Raw genomic sequence first — 18,649 nt, 5'->3', positions numbered from 1 at the left:
ACGGATTACCAAATCAAACAAACCAATTAATAACAAACCTAAAGGAATGAAGTAAGCTTCCTAATACGAAGCAACAGTGAGCACTGGGCATTACGGGGTGGTTTCCACTCTGTTTTTCTAACTGTTGTACTTACTACAAAGCCCGAGTGTCGTTGGGCTTTTTTCAACCCGGTCAGCTCCTTAGAAAAGCATATATCTATCTTAAACAATAACATAAACTATTTTTCACTTAAAATCAATAAAACCTACTGTGGTGCCCACCTTTTTTCCATTTAGTAGCGCTATAAGCGCCAATATTTTGGTGGTTAGCCTTGTTTCGGCACTGATTCCACTGGTCGGTCTTAGCGTTACCGCCAGAGTGGGGTGAGTGTTCAAACCAGGTTGTGATTCAGTGCTGCTACCGCTGCTTGTCCCGGCAGTAACACTAATTCTGCCCCTCGAAATCTCCAACAAAATACCTCCCAACTCGTGATGTGGCCTCCTCTCTCCAATAGCTTCTCCACTCCTGCTGTGCTCTCCACCTCTGGTCTCTTAGACGCCCCTCTTCTGTCCTCAACCAAATAACCCATGCTCAACCAGTCACACACACCCTCCTACATACTCACTCGCAGGATTGGCCACATTCCTTATCCAATGACTTAACCTTCCTTGAGGGGGTGTCAGGGAAAGGCTTAAGGTAGGGCTTATGTTTTATTTGTTTGTTTGTTTATTTATTTGTAACACGCTCCAGACCCAAAGGTATCAGGGCACGAAGACAAGGACATTTTCAGTTTACATGGGTACAAGGTATGATACAAAATATAGCATAGCTTACAAAGTTACAAGTTATTACATTGATATACAAGGATAAGATACAGTAAAAAGTACCAAGTTGGTCACAATAGGGGTCACCACTGGCGTGTGATGCCCATTGTAGGATAACAGGTACAGGGACGGGGGCAGCACGAGGGAGGGGTAGCAGATATGTACTGTTGTAGCTTTAAGTATAACATTTAAGCTAGGTTGTTTAAGTGGGGAGAGGGGTTGCACGGAGATGACTAGTCTGGGATTAAGCATTATTGGTTTTAAACCAGTTGATGATATTTTGCCTGAAATGTGTGTAGGTTTGGTCCGCCCTGAGGGAGGGTGGAAGGGAGTTCCAGAGTTGGGCAGCTTTGACAGGGAAGCTGTTCCCGCCGATTGTCATCCGTTTGAACTAGGGGTCTGTCAGACAATTGGTGTAGGCCTCTCTAGTGGGTCGGGGAGTAAGTCTTCTATTGAACCTCTCTATCAAATATCGAGGTGCTGGGTTATTAAGGTGTTAGGCAGGATTATATGCAGTACCCTTTGGGAACACCACACACAATTAAGACTACAAGTGACAGTACATATTCACATTTGGTACAAGCCTGTACTACATAGTAAAGTGGTAGCGATGGCTGAGCAGCCAGACTTATCTCAAGAGCAAGTGAGCAGTATCAAATAGTTACACAAAGTACAGCAATTACTATGATTCAAACAAACACTGACTCAAGGTTTCCAAGTAAAAGAATGTACATTTATTTACTTATCAGTTATATAAACTTTTACTAAAATAAAGCAGTTTTAAAAATCACACTCTTAATGCACCACACCACTCCCAATAAGTTCCAGACAAGTTAAGCTCACAAAATGAAGTGGGACGAAAATGGCACTCCAGCAATTTAAAAGGGAGGGAAAGACAACGTTAATAGAAATTGAACCACACCAATAGGTAAGTACCCAGGGCAATTGAGCAAGTGGAACTGCAGTGATAGAATCAGGTAGAAAAGGCTTAGGGCCAAAGTCAATAGGCCAAAATTCTTTCGCTCAAGATCACATTGTTCAGGGTAGTTTGCGGTAATGTTCGTGCGACTGGTTCCGGATGAGGTTGGTTGGCAGAAAAGTTAAGTAAAAGAGAAGAGAAGGACAAGCCCTCGGATTGGTGAAAGATTTCAAACACTTTCACCACGGCTGAACGAAACGAGCAACCGGATTTGCACAGTACCTTAAAACGGAGAAGAAGCTGCAGCTGAGGCAGACGTTCCTAGTAGTTCCAGCAGGCTCACGGTTCCTGAAGCGACTGTCGGACTGACATGAAGTAGGAAGACTGGAGGGTCCTGCACTACCCAGGGAAGAAACCAGCAGCAGAACAAATCAACGAATAAAAGGTGCGCTCCTTAAAACCCAAGCAGGGTCTGACCTTCCTGGCTATCTGGCCCACTGTAGCTTTGTACAGTGAATTCGACCAGAGGAGGGGTCCTGGCTTGAAGTTTGGGCGAACTGGTTGGTCCCACAAGCTCAAGGGAAGAAGTTTCCTGGAGGATCTTCGCTGTTGTCGGATTCTGAAGATTCGGACCTGCAGCAAGGCTTCACCAGGCGGTTAAGTCGTTGTAGAGGTCCTCTTCCATCAGCTCCTCGTTGGTTCTTTCGTTCCAGTGGCGACTCTGCCTTTCCAGTGCCAGAGACCTGCTTTTTATGCAGTTTTCCCCTATTCATACATCCTGGCGGTCAATCACACAGCAGGGTGGCTGTCCTGACAAGGACAGTCACCCAGCCAATCAAACAGGAGTGCGACTTGGGTTACCAAGGGAACCCATGGCAGGAGTCCTAAGACCCCTCCCGCACATCTTGCCTACCCAGACTTTCAGGCGCCTTAAGGAGGGCTTCTCTGCAGAAGCCCGCAAAAAGACAACAAACAAAGGGACCAGACCTGGTTTGGCGCGCAGAGTGAAACACGAGAAACACTTTAACATAAAGAAATGGTGAATAAACCCATCCGGAGCCGAAATAAAATATATTTGGTCAAGCGGGTTTATGTTCCAGGCTTATAAAATAGCCTAAAACAATACCATGGTTATTTAAGATAACCGCGGTATAGAAAATGGGGTAGTTACCACTGCCACCAGCCAAGTCTTGATGCAAAGGGAGAGAAACAGTGCTCCAAGAGAAACAGACAAAAGGGATAAGAATTAACCCTTTCCAATACACCATGTAAGATGGGGTGTACAGGGTCGGAAGTTTAAAGAGACTACATAGAGTTAATGGCAACTTTACATGTTTCTGGGAGACATTAGTCAGTCCCAGAAAAATGGAGTCAGTGGGAAGTCTAAAAGACAACCCTGTGTCACTGCACTGAAGGTGCTGTGTAACACACCAAAAAATATTGCTCATGTTGTAGGTGAGGCTCCAGAGCCCAAGATCACACAAATGGTAAGGACACACACAGTAGAACACATATAAGAGTGGAAACAAGGCTCACACTCTAACCAGGTGAAAAAAATAAACCCTAGAAATCCAGCAAAGCTGCTGAGGGACTCATTAGTTAAGGGACATTAGCCATTTATGAGAATTCTCCCTAACATAAGGCATTTGAATGTTAGTGAGTCAGTTTTAAGTCTGATTTTGTCGATGGTAGAGATCCAGTTCGCTTGTCTCCTTGCTGTTGATATATGATCTCTTTTGGTCATTCCTAACGCTGCTCTCAGGGCATTGTTTTGGAGTATTTGGATTTTCCTGGTGATGTGTTTGTTGGATCAAATATAGAGGGCATTTGCAGTAGTCCAACTTAGACAGCACACGTGCTCTTGCCAGTGTGGTGCAGCTGCTCATTGAGAGGAATGGTTTAGCAGATCTAACCAGTTTACATGTGTAAGCCGTAGATGATGCCATAGCATTCACTTGTTTTGTCATAGTAAGGCTGTAGTCAAGGTCAAAACCTAAGGTTTTCAGCTCCTTAGCAACCTTAATCGTATTGCCATCTATATCAAAGGATGTATAGTTATTGCCCAGTTTGTTAATGTTGGTTGTGGTCCCCAGGATGATAAGTTCCGTTTTGTCATTATTCAGGCATAGACCACGGAGTGCCATCCATGCCTGGATGATGAGGTATATCCTATTCACCAAGGCCAAATCCTGATTGTAATCCCCTGTAAGGATGAGGATCTGGGTGCCATCTGCATAGTTAGTGTAGGTGACACCGAGACAGTCTAGATAATCAAAGAGGGGCTTAGTAAATATCTTATACATAGTAGGGGAGACGCAAGACCTCTGGGGAACACCACACGTAATAGGAATGGGATCAGCTGCTTCTGATGTGGAGAAGACTCTCATAGTTCTTTCGCTTAGGAAAGATTGAATCCAAGCTATAGCCTGCTGCGAGAAATGCACTGCTGTCTCTAGGTGGTTACAGAGGACATTATGGTCCACCAGGTCAAACGCTGCTGAGAGATCCAGGAGAAGTAGTAGTGCACATTTTCCCTGATCTCTCAACTCGCCATCCTGGGCCTTAAGGTCAATGACTGCTGTTTCAGTCCCATGCTGTGGTCTGAAACCTGATGGCCAGGTGCCGAGGAGTTGGTTCTGCTCCAAGAGGTTCTGAATCAGTAGGTAATGCATTTTTGAGGTTATCAGAAAGGATCATGGAGAGGTCCTCCTCAAAGGAGCCAATGGGGCCAGGAGGTCTGTATATAAGATGTATAGTGATAGTTTGGGAGTCTGAGATAGGCACCTTGACTGTGAGGGATTCACAGGAGTTGCCATATAGTGGTACTACTGATCTCATTGCAAGTCTAGATTTAGCTATAATTGCTATACCTCCTCCACGGGAGTCAGCTCTATCGTCTCTAAGGATGGTATAGTTAGCTGGTTCAGCAAGCATCAAGACGGGCCTGGTGTTGCCACGATTCAGTGATGGCTAAGAAGTGGTATTTTTCCGTTTCTATCAAGTCTGCAATTTCTGTAGCATACGCTACTAGTGACCTTGCGTTAATGAGTGCTCCTTTGAGCAGGGGGAGCTGTGGATATAGTTGGCTGGGCCTTGCTATAGAGGTGATACGTTATGGTTAGATGTTTATTAGGTTTAGAAATTCTCGGATTCAGATTGTGGGTGGCACTAGCGTATGTGCAGTTTCTCTTTTTGAGGGTAATGTCATATTTATTACTATGATAGGTGCGTGTGGTGGCATGACTGGCAGGCAGTTCAAATAATTTGGATAGTCTCGAGCGTAGTTTAATGTTCCTGTGCGTAAGGTTGCACAGGATGTTAGTTCTAGGGGAGTTAGGTATAACGCTAGAGTTGAGAGGTTTTGCCGAAATATAAGTATTACTGGTCATGGTGTTTGGTGACATATTTTGGAGTAGCGGGGACAATGTGATCAGGAGAACTTTTAGGTAATAGGTGGTGGCATACATTATGTACTGTGGTACTCGGATACAATGATGAAGGGGATGGGCCCACTCTCTGAGCAAATCAAAATAGGCTAGATTTGAATTTTCGGCAAGTATAAAGCAAGATAGGCTAGTTTGGTAAACCCTGCCCCTTCTCCACGGATGTGGGTTGACTGCATAGTGGGTATGAACATTCCCATAGTCTATAGGGGGCTTCTAATATCAATTTCTGGTGAGCTAGTAAACTTTTACCCACCCTGTCTTCATGGAGGGCATGGTTTCTCCCTACAGCCCCTGCTGGATTAGTGGGATTAAGGGGTTCATTGTGAAGACCTTTGTTTCCTGGATAAATCCCTAGTTGTACAGTGGGTTCATAGTGCGAGCTCCAACCAACACAGTCATCTGGAAGCCCGTGTGGCCCACAGCTGATGGGGCTGCTCTGCTGCCATGAGGCGTCAATTCTCAGAGTGCTGACTTCACCCTCACATAGGATGGGAGGCCAGCTTCCCCTACCCGGTTTGCCCCACAAGGCTTTGCTATGCTCCAGGTGTTGTGGCTTTGGGTCCTGGTTTCAGTGCTGATGCTGTATCGGGTAAGGACGTGTTAGGCAGGGGCCTGCCCGCACCCAAGCACCAGGAGCTGGGCCGGCTTGCATATTAAGGAGCGGGATTGTGATATTTAATGAAAATAAGTTGTTACAGGAATTCTGGGTGGATAAGGGAACACTTAGGTAATCCTATTTCAAGGGAGATAGAAGAAGACGTCTAAAATTCTATCCGGAATATTAATATAGAGGATAAACATGGTCAGGACAGTGGAATGTGATGTCTTAAACTCTGTACGGGGTAATACAATTCTGTACCGCTCACCTGGTATCCACGGGGACGTCACTCAGCCTGTTCTGACCTCTTACGACCTCGAACCTTTCCCTGGAGTCTACTCGACTGGAGACTGGGCCTGAAACACAGGATTGGTAGAGTTTAACTCCCTATTGTCTCTGTGTGCTTGAACCCCTTCTTCCCCGGGGTCCAACCCTTCCCTTTGATCCACAGCTCACATTGTTTTCTTGGAATGTGTGTTCTCCGTCCTGCTTTAAGTGCAGGGGCGCGTTGATTGATGCGGGCTCGTTGCTGCCTAGGTACTTCACTGGCAAGAGTCTGACAGGTAAGTATAATGAGTCTTTTGAACAGTTCTCTAACTTTGTTCCTTTCCTTCCTTAGATGATGGCCGGCGTCCGGGGATGGCGACGTGCTGCTGAGAGGAGTAGCGCTGAAGGTGAGTAAGAGTGCGATGCACAATGCAACCCTTTCGTATTTGTATTGAACTGAGTTCTTTTTCTGTGTCTTTTAGGTGCCGCAACGTTTTCAGCGTGGATGCCGGTTATGAAGAAGAAATGCGATGGGTAAGCGCGGTATGCAGCGCCTCTAGATGTTTCCACGCTAACCTGTAGTGTCTTTTCCCTCTTGCAGATGGATGAGAAGTTCCGGAGACAGAGTTCCCCCAGAGCGGCTCGGATTCAGGTAAGCGTTTGAAGCTTGTACAGTCTTTAAAAATAAGCGATTTGCTGAATGCTTACTAATGCCTTTTTTCTGTTCTTTTCCCTTTTCCTTAGGAAGCAACGTGCTGGGATGGGAATGACACCGCCAAAGATGCCCGCAGAACAGAAGGAGCGATGAATGATGGCCAGAAGCGCCGCAAGGTAAGGCTGTTCCTAACAGTGTTCTTGTTCTTGCAGGAGCTGAGCGCAGAAGAAAGATGCAGGCCTACTGGAGACCGATCCGAACACGGTGAGTGTCACGCTGCAGGTGCAGAAAACACAAAGCATGTTTCTTAGCCTGGGTGTGGCCTAATTAGTCTCTGGGTATCCCAGGTGTCTCTAGGCTGAATCACACCCAAAACACTAGACTGCACATGCAGTTCTGGAAACCAAAATATGTGGGGGCATCCATCTTGTCCCCATTAATGCACCACAAGTCCAATCTCCAATGTTATCCTATGGGAGTGAGTGAGTCTGTTGCCACAAGCGCCAAGTCTGACGCCAAGTGGGTCTTTGGAGGGATGGAGAGGCCCTTGAGGGCCATGAAGGTGATCGTGGCCTGGCTCCAGCCTGACATCTTGGAGGGCTGGGGACATGAGGGCCAGGAATCATGACAAATTCGAGGGAAAGTAAGAATACCTCTTACTATAAATATTATACAGAAAAGAGAAGTGGATCACAGGGTTTGTTTTGAATGTGTACTGTGTTATTATTTTAATTGTTATTTGATGTATGAAGTTCTGAAAAGTGATAAATTGTGAAATTTCTTTTGAGTGAAGTGTAGTAAACCATTGGCGCCAGTCAGAAGAATGATCGGATGTTCAAACAAAAGAGGATTGAGCGGAGATTGATAGTGATTGCTCATATTTATTGTTTTAAGATTAAAAGAGTTGAGCAATAAACTTTGAGATAAGTAGAGATTTATTAAAATATAACAAGATAATGATCTGGTAAGTATCAACAGTTAATTGTGACTTGTGAATTATGGAGGACATTCTGCTTATGCACCTTTGTAAAACATTACCACGACATGCACCCAAGCTCAAGCAGAGGGTGCCACAGGTGCCAGGACTGAACCCAGACAGCCCCTAGCAGGGGTTGCTGGGTTTTCTCAAGGCGACATGATGCCTGCTCCCGGGGCTGATGGACGTGGTCTGGATGCCCGGGGGTATGCAGCATGACAGGAAGCCAAGTTAGTTCAGAAGAAACTTTAAACATTTTCTATAGAAGGGGCACTATTGACAAGTGGAGAAAGAGGAGTGAACTGGATTATCTCCAAACAGCCCTTTAAGATGAGTAGCAGTACCCTCGAGATAGATGGGAATGCAGATTCATGCAAAAGCATCAAATAATTAAGACAACTCAATAGTTTGGCAGAGTGAGTCAGTTTAATGACAAGTTCTTAAAACGGGGAGTACAACGAACATCACCAATCGCTCGATCTTCTAGCTCTCTTTACTTTCAGAAACACAATATATATATAGCAAAAATGTGTCATTGCTGACGTACAACCTGCGCATGTACTAACGTCATTCTACGTGGCAATCTTAAAAACCTAATATTCAATGTGATTGGTTATAGGAAGGTAATTTAACATAGGTTTAACATAGGTACTATATATGTATATGGTAACGGAGAGAGGGGATTGGATAATCAATGTCAGGTGGGGCAACAAAGCCTTCCCTTCAAAATGGCCACAATGAACATCACTAAAAGTACAACGTCCCATTGGCTCTCCTCAATATAGGACCCTAGATTATATGTACTACAAAAAGGAAAAACTCCAGGATTCAGCGCCATTGCGTATATGTATGCTTGATTTTAATGGTCAATCAAACAAGTTTATTAGCCCTCTTTTGTTTGATTACATGTGTTTCGTCTCACTTGAGCCCTTTTTCAAATCAGGGCCGTGGATAATGTGAAAGATCCATACGATGGTTGTCAGGTAAGTAATAGTGGGGTCAAATCCCCAAGTCCAAAAATCCTTTTGCTCTAGAATTGCACGCGTCGTCTGGACCCTAGATTATATGGTCCACTGTGATTGGGTTGGCATCAACCCCACTCATACTTTTCCACCTATGTCTAGCAGCATGCAGAAAGAACATCCAGGTGCAGAGAAGCTCATCTGCACCCCAGTTTCCCACCAATTATGCTACAATCAATCATCGCCTCAGTAGTCATGCGTCAATTCTTTGTAGTTTGGCCTTGAGACTGCTCTCCGCTCTGAGAACTTTTAAGGAGTAGAGGCATGGCGGGGATTCATGCGTAGCTGTGAAATTTTCACCCTTCCAGCCCGCCTTTGTCATGTGACTGGACACAGTGAAATCGGCTTTTCGCAGTGTATTTTATTGGTATATCTGATTTAATTCTACCAGTTCTCTGATGTCTGTGGATTATCTTGACCTTTCTGAACAGTATCATGTGTTCTCTTCTCTCCTTAATTGTATCAGATGTTGGCTTATTCCAGACAGATAAGACCATGGCTTCTTGGCATGATCATCCTTAGCTGAGTTTTGTTCTATCTTGATTCTCGATTTTCTTGCTGCGACACACTCCATTTGAGGCCTTTTGTAACCTTTGTTCAATTCTTCTCATATGCGTAGTGGACTTGCATCCATACATAAAGTGCTTCTTGAGGTATCTATTTGTAATCTTTGGCGCTTGCCGCAATCTATTGACTATTTAGCATGAGCAATCTTCACGATTTCTTTGCCTCTTGCAGTTACCTGCATTTGTACATGTTTAAATTAACTAAATATCTTCATTATGTATGTGGCATAAGTTTCTTCATCTTGACATCAACTTCTCCACCTTGGGCTGAAGATGTCACTTATCCATGGTATCTTCTCTATATTTCATTTCTTGTCAGTATTCTCAGGTCATTATACCTTCTATAGGATCGTCAGTCCGATTTCTTATTATGACGTCACCATTCATCTTCCTTCATTATCTTCTTTGCCTCTTTGGGTATTTTATTCAAACAACCGTCATATTGTTTAGAATGTAGGTATGGCTTTTTAATGGATACCTCACTGTCCCGGTTTTCTTAGGTGTTGGTATGTTAATAGGGTCTGTCACAGTGATAGGTACTGGGCAGAGTCCATATGCTGCTCTTTGCTGATTCAACTGTTCTTCGTACATCACATACTTTGGTGTGAACTCAGAAGGCAATGGGAGGGGGTAAACTGGAGTGGGGATGATACTCAACACTTCCTGTTCACACCCCCTCTGGGCAATTCATCGACCACTCTCACTTAATTCTTTGCATCCACTTTTTCTTCATCCTTCACTTTCATTTCGTCCTCTGGATCCAGACATTTTGGTCTGAAGAGATGCCTCCTTGGGGTCCATACCTTTATTACTCCTTTCAAGCATCCTGCTGTTCCCACATGCTCATCCTTGCTCCATGTCATCAGTTGGCATTCTCCACTTGGACTACAATAGATCGACCTTCCCACATATTTTCTATGATCTCTTGGATACAGAAACTTGGTTCCCTCTGGTGCATAAATGCTGGCCTTCACAAAGTCTCTTATTTCTTCATCAGTCAGGTCTTTGGGCTTCCATCCTGACTCAACATCAATCATGATCTTCATCCCTAGGGCTTTCTTTGCAGTCTTCTGGCTTTGGGAGATTATTAATTTGATCATACAGAATCCAAGTAATATCCTCACCAGCAGGGCTCCTAGGAACTTGAATGCATCTGCCATCCTTTGTCGAATCCATGAAAACAGCACTCCAAACCAACTGTCATCATCAACTTCATCAACTTCATATATTGTCTATTTCTATTATTTTTTCAGCATATCTATGGCCTCTGTTAAGATTCCATCTCATCGTCGTGTGATGGTATAAATGTGCAACATGATTCTCTGATTTTTGCACAAACACCTCCATCCATAGCTGTGCAATTATCTTCATCCCTTCAATATACCAACTAGGCATGAAAATGTCTCTTATAATTTCTGTCTGTGTCTTCCCTCCAGGTACTGCCCTGATATCATGTCTCGCAGGATCAGGCGTGCTTGCAGGTGTTGTCTCTATTTGCTTATTCTTTAATGCTTATTTTCTCTTTAAAAGTTCAGCTTTCTCCATTTGTCTCTCAACTTCTCTTGGTGTAAATCTTCTCATCGTTGTTAGTCCAGACTACCCCCATTATCTGGAATGTGGTTCTGAAATCATTGACACTAGACCAGGTGTGTTTGTACTCATTATCTGGGTAGGTGTAACTTTCACCAATCCCTTGTCTGGTTTACTTTGCCGACCCTATCTCTGGTGTTTCAACACATTTGCTAAAACAAGTGTTGTGTGTGTGTCATTGCTTATCACATCTATCTCAAGCTCACTCACTCTATCATTCTTTCTTGTAACAGGAATGAACATATAAGTTCTTGCCACTCTTGTGGGTATCAGGCGTACATCCTCAGGTGGATGCACAGGAACAACACTTTGTGCACCTATAGAAACTGCAGTTCTGATCGTTAATGGCAGTAATATGATTATGAATATAATGCATGCATAGATAATGCATCTATATGTCATTTTACAGCATTTGTTTCTTGGCGAATATGAATGTCTCTCCTCCTGAGGGAGAACAATGCTACTGTAATGACTGCTGCCCATCTCAGTCATCTAAGGAAGCAAAAACTGGTTCTTTAATACATTTTTATTATCATCACTTCCTTCTGGGTTCTACTGTCTCTGCTTCACAGATCAATAGGTCTGGACCAGTTGTCCTCTGTGTCTGGATAATAGGCTGTCTCTTTCTCTGGAAACTGTTCTGTTTGCAATGTAATGTTCCAAAAATGAACAATGACCTCGGCAAGTCTATAATACGTGTTCCCTATAGACTAGTTCCCAGTCTATACCTCGAATCTGCTTCACTCCAGATGACATGTTACTTCCCTTTTAGCAAAAAGTGTATTTCTTGTCAACACTTCCACGATCTGTCCCTCAAATGAAAGTCTCTACACTCTTCTGTGATTTTGATGATCAGAAAGTGAAACCTGTATTAATATGCCATGTAGAAGCATACTCAAGTTTGTAGTGTTAGCTGGATCACGGATAAATGTGAGCACATCAACATTAGCATGTCTCCCAACAAGGTCTGGAAAATCCTCAATTAAACGAAAGAACACTGCATTTGCAAGTCTATGATTTTCTGGTTATAGGGACCTTTATCTTGTCCTCGCTGTACTCTGGAAGCAAAAGAAACTGTTCTGTGATCACTGTGAGCAAGTTTGATATTATCTTTTCGTTAACAGGATCTTGCAAAAACTCTGTTATGCTTGTAAGTCTCCCCACCAACAACGGGTAGGTCCTCAATACCAATTCGAAATAGGTCAATATGTTCCTAGTCAGGTCACTATTGTGTGACACCATAAGTAAGTCCAAACAAAGACTCTGTATTGAATGACTCGAGATACTGTATTCTCTTCCAGTTTATATAATCCTCGATCAAAATTCGGCATATCTTTTCTTATCAAGGCTTCAATGTGCCTCAGTCCAAAGTCAACAAGCTACTTGTGACTCAATAAATGCAATTCTCTTCTCTTACCCTGCAACTAACGTGCACAGAGTGTTCGTAATTGTTTCCTTTTTCATTTATTTTGCTCAAAGGAAATGTCTTATAACTGGGCTACAACCTTAACACAAAGGTTCCTTGCTTTTTTCACTTGACTGGTCATGCGTCCTTCTTCCTCGGCATAGATCTCGTTTGCACGTGCTGTGGTTCTTCCCTGTTGTCTGTAGTCTCTCTGGGTTGGGGTGCAGGCAGAGGGGTCTCTCCAATATAAGGCTTGATGACACCAAGGACGATCCAAGCTCTTCTTCCCTGTAACTTGACTGCAGATGGTGTTATGTCTTCCACAATAAAAGGGCCGTGGAACCTTGGCTCGCCCCACCTTTTCCTTGTGTGATTCTGAACTAGGACGGTATCCCCAGGGTATAGTTGAGGTACATGTAACTGTCATGACCACTGGGAGGGGGCACAAGTTGTGCCACAGGCAGGCTCCCACCAGACCTGAGGGCCTTAAAACCACTGCAAAAGAGCTCATGGAACCAGTCCTGTCGCCTTTGGTACCAGGCCCAGATGTAGGAAGGAAGGGCTGTTCAAACTAGGTCCCATTTATATACATGGGCCTTTAACTCCAACATGGAAGCACCCACGCAGTCTAGTTCTAGAACCAAGCCATGCGGTCTAGTGTTTTGGGTGTGGCAGGCCTGGAACTACTTTCCCTGGTACTACTTTACCTGGGCTAAATAAACCACACCCTGACTGCAGAACATGCTTCGGGTTATTCTGCAACCAGCTCCTGGTCTTCAGAATCTTCCTGTAATCCTGCAAGAACAAAGCAAGATTATTCTGTCCTGAGAAAACACCATCCAGCACTCAGCATCTCAACTGGGCTGCAATCTGTGGAAACCGAGAGAAAAAGAAACATCACTCACCTGTGAGTACTAGCCTAAGGCCTTCCGGTGAACCACTACCACAGCTGCCGTTCGAACATTGCGACCTACAATAATGAGAAAGGGAAAAACAATATTAGAACGCGTGCTTCCAAAACATCGAATTCCAAAAGTCTTACCTGAATTCCATCGCGCTACGCCACGCTTCCATCCGGAGCACCACAGCAACATCTGCAAAGGAAAAGAGACATATTGAGGTTTTCTTTCAATATTAAACAACCGCACAGCGCTGTACTTACCTTAACGGATTCCGGGGGCCTGTTTTTCATTGCGTTCTCATCCACTCGCAGTACCACAGCGGCCTGTGAGGAGAAGAAGAAGAAAACACAGGTTAGCTTTAAAAGACAATAAAGGCGCTGCGCTTCACACTTTCTCTTACCTAGAAAACCTGCCTCTCCATCCGGCACGCCAGAATCAAGACCTTCGCACCTGAAAATAAGGAGATAAAGACATTAACCAATTCCCATCATAAACAGAACAAAGACTTACAATTAAGAAACCTACCTGCCTACCAGCAGATTCGGGGTCACAGAAGGCCTGGGCCCAAGGAAGGCGAACTGCACCAGTGAAGCAACTCGGGCAGCTCGCCAACAAATGTCAAGTGCCCCTGCACATGAAACGCAGGACGGACACCCTACAAATAACTAAGATTCATTATTCAACACTGGGCAACTACGCATCCAGGGTTCCAGATCTCACAGCCTCCAAGACGCCCCCGAGGATATCAGGTGAGCGTAACTGAACTCGACGCCTCTCAACCTTATCCACCCGGGCATCATGGAGACATCTGAAACTGAGATCAGTTAGCCCAGCTTTTGGGACAATTACGTGCCGAGGTACATGCAGCCCGGCAGGAAACCAATGCCTTAATAGTCACAAAAAAACATACTGATGAACTAAGCAAACAGCTACTACAAACACAGACGGGGCAGGCTCGATTGCCCAGATTCGCCCCATCCATTGCTACACCATCATCAGTCAATCAAGTACGGATAACGTTACCGGGAGCAGTACCCCTGGCACCACAAGAATGGTTTAATGGAGCCCCAGAAGGTACGCAACATTCATGAACCAGTGCCACTTCCATTTTCTTTGTAGGCCTAGGGCTTTCCCAAATGACCAGACGAGGGTGGCCTTCGTGTTATCATATTTGAGTAGAAGTGCCACAGACTGGTCGGTACTTTTAGTGAGCCGGGATGACCCATTACTGCTGAACTTCAGGGGTTTTCAACAGGAGATGGGAAAGCTATTTGCTCAACACTTGCATGGACAAGCTCTTGATAACGAACTCCTGTCTCTCCGCCAAGCGAATCAAGATTTGATGGCCTATATTGCCACCTTTAATAGACTGGTTGTAGAAGCAGAGTGGCCAGAAGATAAAAGAACCACGTTGTTTCATCGGGGCCTACGAGAAGACCTGAAGGATGTCCTTGCTCAAGTGGTAGATCCACCTAAAGACTGTGCAGAATTTATCAACCTGGTAGTTCAGTTGGACCACATATTACAGGATCGAAGAACAGAAAGAAGTAGACTCGAAAATCGTGCCATGCATGTATGTTCAAAAGATAATGTTCAACGTCCATCAGAAAATACCACAGATCCTATGCAGATTGGAGGAGTACGACCCCCTTTAACCAAAGGTGAAAGAGACAAGAGGAGACAGCTACAGTTATGCTTATACTTCGGTAAATCAGGTCCCTACCTCAAAGAATGCCCAGTGAAACTTCCAAGGAAGGTCGTAGGCACTACAGAGAAAGAAGATGATGGAAAGGAATCAGAAAACAACCAGGCCCAGCAAGCGTAGAGGTCTGCTTGTCAAGCGAAAAGGATGAGTCACAGACCTCACATTTCACCCTACCAGTAACCTTGATCAATCACCAACAACCATAACGGATTCATGCCATAGAGGCATATATAGACAGCGGAGCAGTTAGTAATTACATAGATCGAGATCTGGCAACAGAAATGGGACTTCCCTTATGCACAAAACCAACAACTGAAAAGGTAACTACTGTTGACGGTACAGAAATTGCTTCGGGACCAGTAACCCAATGCACAACAGAATTAACCCTTCTGTGTCAGGATGGACATCAAGAAGCAATCACGTTTGACCTCATCAAAGCCCCTCAGTTCCGGTTGATCTTAGGGATACCATGGTTAGTAACTAACAATCCCTATATAGACCGGCGTGCAAAGAGACTGACCTTTTCAGATGAATGCACCCACGCTTGCTACCTGAAATCTATACCACAGCCAAACCTGAAATCTGTTCAAGGAATAGCATCGGGGATCGCGGAACCAATGGACACCTTACCAAAAGAATATCAGGATTATCAAGATGTTTCTCAGAAGGAACAGACCAACACATTACCCCCACATAGGCCCTATGACTGTCAGATCGACCTGATACCTGGCGCAGAGGTTCCTTGTGGTCGAATTTATGCACTTACAGAAACCGAAAATCTCCACTTGAAGTCCTATCTGGATCAATACCTGGCTAATGGGTTTATCCGCCCATCAAAGTCACCGGCAGCCTCTCCCTTATTCTTCGTACCCAAGAAGCAAGGAGATTTGAGGACTTGCATCGATTACCGTGCACTTAATCAAATCACAGTAAAAAAACACTACCCTTTGCCCCTTATCCCGGAACTGTTGGACCAAGTCAAGGATGCCCGAATCTACACCAAACTAGACCTCAGAGGAGCATACCACCTTGTACGTGTTAAGAAAAGGGGATGAATGGAAAACCGCGTTTGGCTCCAAGTATGGCCTGTATGAATATCAGGTAATGCCTTTCGGGCTGTGCAACGCTCCTGTGGCATTCCAATACTTCATGAATGATGTATTACGGGAATTAATCGATGTCTGTACCCTGGTCAATATTGACGACATCCTGGTGTATTCCCCCTCTGAAAGAGATCATGTGGAAGATGTTCGCGCAGTCCTTGCAAAGCTTTGCCAGCACAAACTGTACGCTAAACTCGAGAAATGCTCCTTCCATGTCATCGAAGTTGAGTTCCTTGGTTTTGTTATCTTGCCAAAGGGAGTCAAGATGGATTTACACAAAGTAGATGCTATCCTTAATTGGCTGTCACCTTCTTCACTTAAAGGAACCCAAATCATGCTCGGCTTTGCAATTTTTTATCGCCGATTTATTCCAGATTTGTCATGGATAGTCCACCCAATCACATCGTTACTGAGAAAAAACAACAAAAAATTCCAATGGACTGAAGAGGCGGAACAGGCCTTTCAAGAACTCAAGAAAAGATTCACCTCTGCGCCAACTTTACGGCATCCTCACCCTGATCTCCCCTATGTAGTGGAAACTGATGCTTCCAGCGTAGCTATGGGAGCATTTCTCTCTCAAAGAGATCCAGAGACAGGCCAATTACACCCGTGGCCTTTTGGCCACGTAAATTCTCACCACCAGAACTTAACTATGCAATTACAGACAAAGAATTGTTGGCAATAAAATCAGCCTTCAAAGCCTGGCGACAGTATCTATTCGGTGCCAGACATACCATCACAGTAATCACAGATCACAGAAACCTTCAATACCTAAAGTCAACAAAAGCCCAATCGTCATGATAGTTGCGGTGGGCTCTATTCTTCGTAGAATCTTATTACGTAATAATATACCGACCGGGAGTTCAGAATGGGAAGGCCGATGCCTTGTCTCGTATGGGTGTTGAAGAGAAAACTAACAGTACCCTGGACCCTGTTGCCATCATCCCAAGTGGTAAACTACTGGGACTCACCACCACATTGACTCTGAGTGAACTTCAAGATAAGATTCGAACCTTAATGAACCCCGAGATCTTGCAGAAATGGAATTCCCAAAATGAACAGCACAAGGTTCTGGACGTATTACCCTACTTCAGGGAATGACTATATATACCAAGTAAGGATCTACAAGAATTGGTCATGTCTGGTTATCACGATTCCCTGATCGAAGGCCATCCTGGAATTGCTAAGACTCCAGCCAAGGTTAAACAGAATTATTGGTGGCCAACCTGGCGTAAGGGCATTGCTCAATTTGTTCTATCCTGTGGGAAATGTGCACAGAATAAATCACAAAAACAGAAACCAGCTGGCCTCCTACAACCACTGGATATTCCACTGGCTCCCTGGCATACTCTTTCTCTTGATTTTATTACTGGCTTACCTCCCTGTCAAGGTTTTAATACCATTCTGGTGGTTGTAGACCTATTCTCTAAAATGGCACATTTCATTCCATTCAAAGGACTTCCTAACGCTACCGGTTTGGCAAAAGCATTTCTTGAACAGATTATAAAACTGCATGGTTTCCCCTTAGTCCTAATCTCAGATCGTGGAAGCCAATTTGTATCCAACTTCTGGAGGAAATGGTGTAACATAGCACAAATCGATGTTCGATTATCCACTAGCCATCACCCCCAAACGGATGGACAAACAGAAAGAACAAACCAGACATTAGAACAGTATCTACGTTGCATGCTGCATCAAGTGGAAGAGAATTGGAAATACTTGTTATGGATATCGGAATACGCATACAATAACTCCATACACACCAGCACGGGACAAAGCCCGTTCTACACAATATACGGAAGACATCCACGTACCTCTGAACAAGACTCCCCCATGACCTTATGTTACGCTCACCTGGTATCCACAGGGACGCCACCCAGTGGTCTGCGGGGAAGGTTCTGCCTGAAAATACAGGAGGACTGTGTTCAAGACTGACTGACTGGGGTAAGTATCCTCCCTCCACCCCCGTATGCTTTCAGTCCCTCTGGCGCCCTCTCCTCACCTTGTGGTAGAATTAGGAGTGCTCTCCATCCTCCCGTCTTTGCAGGGGCGCGTTGTCTTTCATTGGTGAGTGCGGTCCAGTTACTTCACTGATGCCGGCCCGTTTGATATTGTTCAGGTAGGTCTTATTGATGTTCTTTAGTTTTGTTGCTATCCTGCATGCCTTTCTTTGTTTAAAATGTCTCTTTTTTCTCCCTTAGGTATGCGGAGCTTCAGCGCGGCGAACTGGCTTGGTTGAGCCCCGTTGGTAAATGATGGCGCATTAAGAGCGCCATGATGCGGTAAGTAAGCGCTATGCGCAGCGCTGCAAAGTCTTGCCTTTGCTAACCTGTGTTTTCCTTCCTTGTAGGTCGCAGTGTTCTTTAGCGCGAGTGGAATGTCCAGAGTGGTGCCAGCCTAGATTCGACCAGCCAGGTAAGCCTTTTGAGCAGTTCGTAATTTGTAAATGTCTCTACAGCTTTCTTTAATGTTGCCTCTATCTTCCTCTTTCAGGTCGTTCTGTCTGGGAGGCGTGCAGATTCGAGGAAGCTGTTCTCAGTAGCTGCAAGTGTTTAAAGATGAAGAATGCAGGTAAGATGCTGCTGCTAATGATGTTCCTTTTGTCTCCTTGCAGGTTCTGCTTCTCCGAGGTTCGAGGGAATAGCTGGACACGGTGAGGGTCACGTTGTAAGATGCAAAGTAACACGAAGC

The 18,649-nt window shown here is 44.6% G+C and overlaps 1 protein-coding gene across 1 annotated transcript in view; it reads left to right on the top strand.

Moving 5' to 3' along the window:
- Positions 1–18,649, top strand: part of LOC138567671 (olfactory receptor 8H3-like) — a 93,783-nt gene that overhangs the window by 18,361 nt on the left and 56,773 nt on the right. The window contains exon 2 of the mRNA XM_069646142.1: positions 6,387–6,441. Coding sequence (XP_069502243.1) covers positions 6,387–6,441 — 55 coding nt within the window. The remainder of the gene's footprint in view (positions 1–6,386; positions 6,442–18,649) is intronic.

This window comes from Ambystoma mexicanum, chromosome 2p, assembly GCF_040938575.1.
Source record: "Ambystoma mexicanum isolate Mex_15411 chromosome 2p, UKY_AmexF1_1, whole genome shotgun sequence".
NCBI classification, from domain to species: Eukaryota; Metazoa; Chordata; class Amphibia; order Caudata; family Ambystomatidae; genus Ambystoma; species Ambystoma mexicanum.
The sequence above is the reverse complement of the archived record's forward strand: the minus strand, read 5'-3'. Positions and strand labels throughout refer to the sequence as shown.